The 1,626-nt window shown below is 38.3% G+C and overlaps 1 protein-coding gene across 1 annotated transcript; it reads right to left on the bottom strand.

Moving 5' to 3' along the window:
• Positions 1-6: 6 nt before the first annotated feature.
• On the bottom strand, positions 7-1,620 carry LOC100634965 (endoribonuclease Dicer-like; the record flags this gene model as incomplete). The annotated part of the gene is made up of 4 exons (XM_003391856.2): positions 799-1,620; positions 486-672; positions 292-376; positions 7-127 (listed from the first exon to the last, which is right to left on the bottom strand). Coding segments are annotated over exons 1-4 (1,005 nt in total), but the record flags the coding sequence as incomplete, so codon positions are not given.
• Between the last annotated feature and the right edge of the window lie 6 nt (positions 1,621-1,626).

Here is a 1,626-nt window from a genome sequence, read left to right as displayed (position 1 = left end):
AGCTAATTTTTTTAAAACTCTAGAAGCTGCAAAGTTCTTCGCATTCTTGTACGAGCGAGCAGTAGCCACTTCACAAATATTCTTATCTTTAATTTCAATAATACACTGTGATTTACCCTCTGATAACCTAAATAATAATAAAGAAATATAAAGATACTATCTTTCCTAAACTGCTATCCAATTGCTGAATAAATAGCTTGTTTGAATTTTACACATGCTACTAAGCTATAAGGTAGTGCTAATCTGCTAATAAAGTACACATGAACATGTACTATAGCCAAAAAGACTTACACTTTTTTCTTGACTTCCAAATCCTTTGGGATCAGTTTATGCAACTCACAGATTGGAGTCAATGGTGGATCATTCTTGAACTTTTCTGAAAACAAAAATAATGATAATAATACTTTATTATATACTGCACCAACAAACAAACATCATTTCATACAATAGTACTAAAATGAAGGCGTTATACATGTCTCTCCTACCAAACAATGGCTCCAGAAATGGGGAAAAGGTTTCCCATACAGTTTGTAGGTTCATTCCACTATCAATGAACACAGCACCGGCTAATGCCTCAAAACAATCACTGAGTGATTTAGGTGGCTCGATTATATCATCATCTTCATCTTCATCATCATCAATATCACCATCTTCCATGCTCTCAACTATAACCTAAAAATAATTATAAAGATGTATATGTACATGTATATGTACATGTTAATGTACATGTACATGTTAATGTTATAAGAGTATGAATGCATTATCATTTTAACAGTCTTTCCCTTTCCTTCTTTCTACCTGAGCTGAGTCATCATCATTGATTGACATTTCTTCCAACTTTCTTTCCCTGTCTTCCTTTTCTCTTTGTTTCAGTGATTGAGCATATTTCTTCATATCGTTGAAGAGATTCGGAGAGCCATGACACAAGGACCTGTGAAGGTTAAGAGAAATGGCGAGCTCGGCAAAACGAGAATTACAAACGAGTGCTGATCTCAGCTCTGTCATTCTTCCTGGCTCGGCAGACGAGTCTGACTGGTATATGTGACATGTCACCAGATAGTCTAAAATGGCATCGCCTAAAAACTCCAATCTCTGATAACAACCAGTGATGTCATTCCTGTGATAGGACGAATGTGTCATTGCTTCTATGAGGAGGAGCTCATTTTTAAACGAGTATTCGATCTTTCCTTGTATGCTGCTCACTTGGGGGAGGATGCGATTTCTCGTAGATATGGCTTTATCTAAAGGAGCAAGCTTAGAGGCAAGCTTAGGGGCAGGCGGAGAACGAAAATGACTAGAAAATATGGAATCCGACTCAGCAAGGAGTAGTGAATGTGTATTGCTGGAGGTAGATTTAGGAGGTGCAATAGTAGAAGAGCCATCATTGATTTTAATCCCAAACCACTTCATAAGTGTTATTCCTCCCTCTAAGCCTCCGGCCACTGTATGGGCTCCTATCAGTGCTTCTACCGTATCAGCAACACTTTTGTCAGTGACTTTGTGAGACTCTTCCAAAGCTGTATAGCCAGGCGGTACCCACGTGAGCCTCTCTTTAAAGCTATCAATGCCACTGACAAAATCATCTGAGAGTATTGCGCTAGTGATACCTTTCTTCTTACCGAGGAC

The sequence above is a fragment of the Amphimedon queenslandica genome, unplaced genomic scaffold (genome assembly GCF_000090795.2).
Source record: "Amphimedon queenslandica unplaced genomic scaffold, v1.1 AMPQUscaffold_5097_Cont22928, whole genome shotgun sequence".
Classification (NCBI taxonomy): Eukaryota; Metazoa; Porifera; class Demospongiae; order Haplosclerida; family Niphatidae; genus Amphimedon; species Amphimedon queenslandica.
The sequence above is the reverse complement of the archived record's forward strand: the minus strand, read 5'-3'. Positions and strand labels throughout refer to the sequence as shown.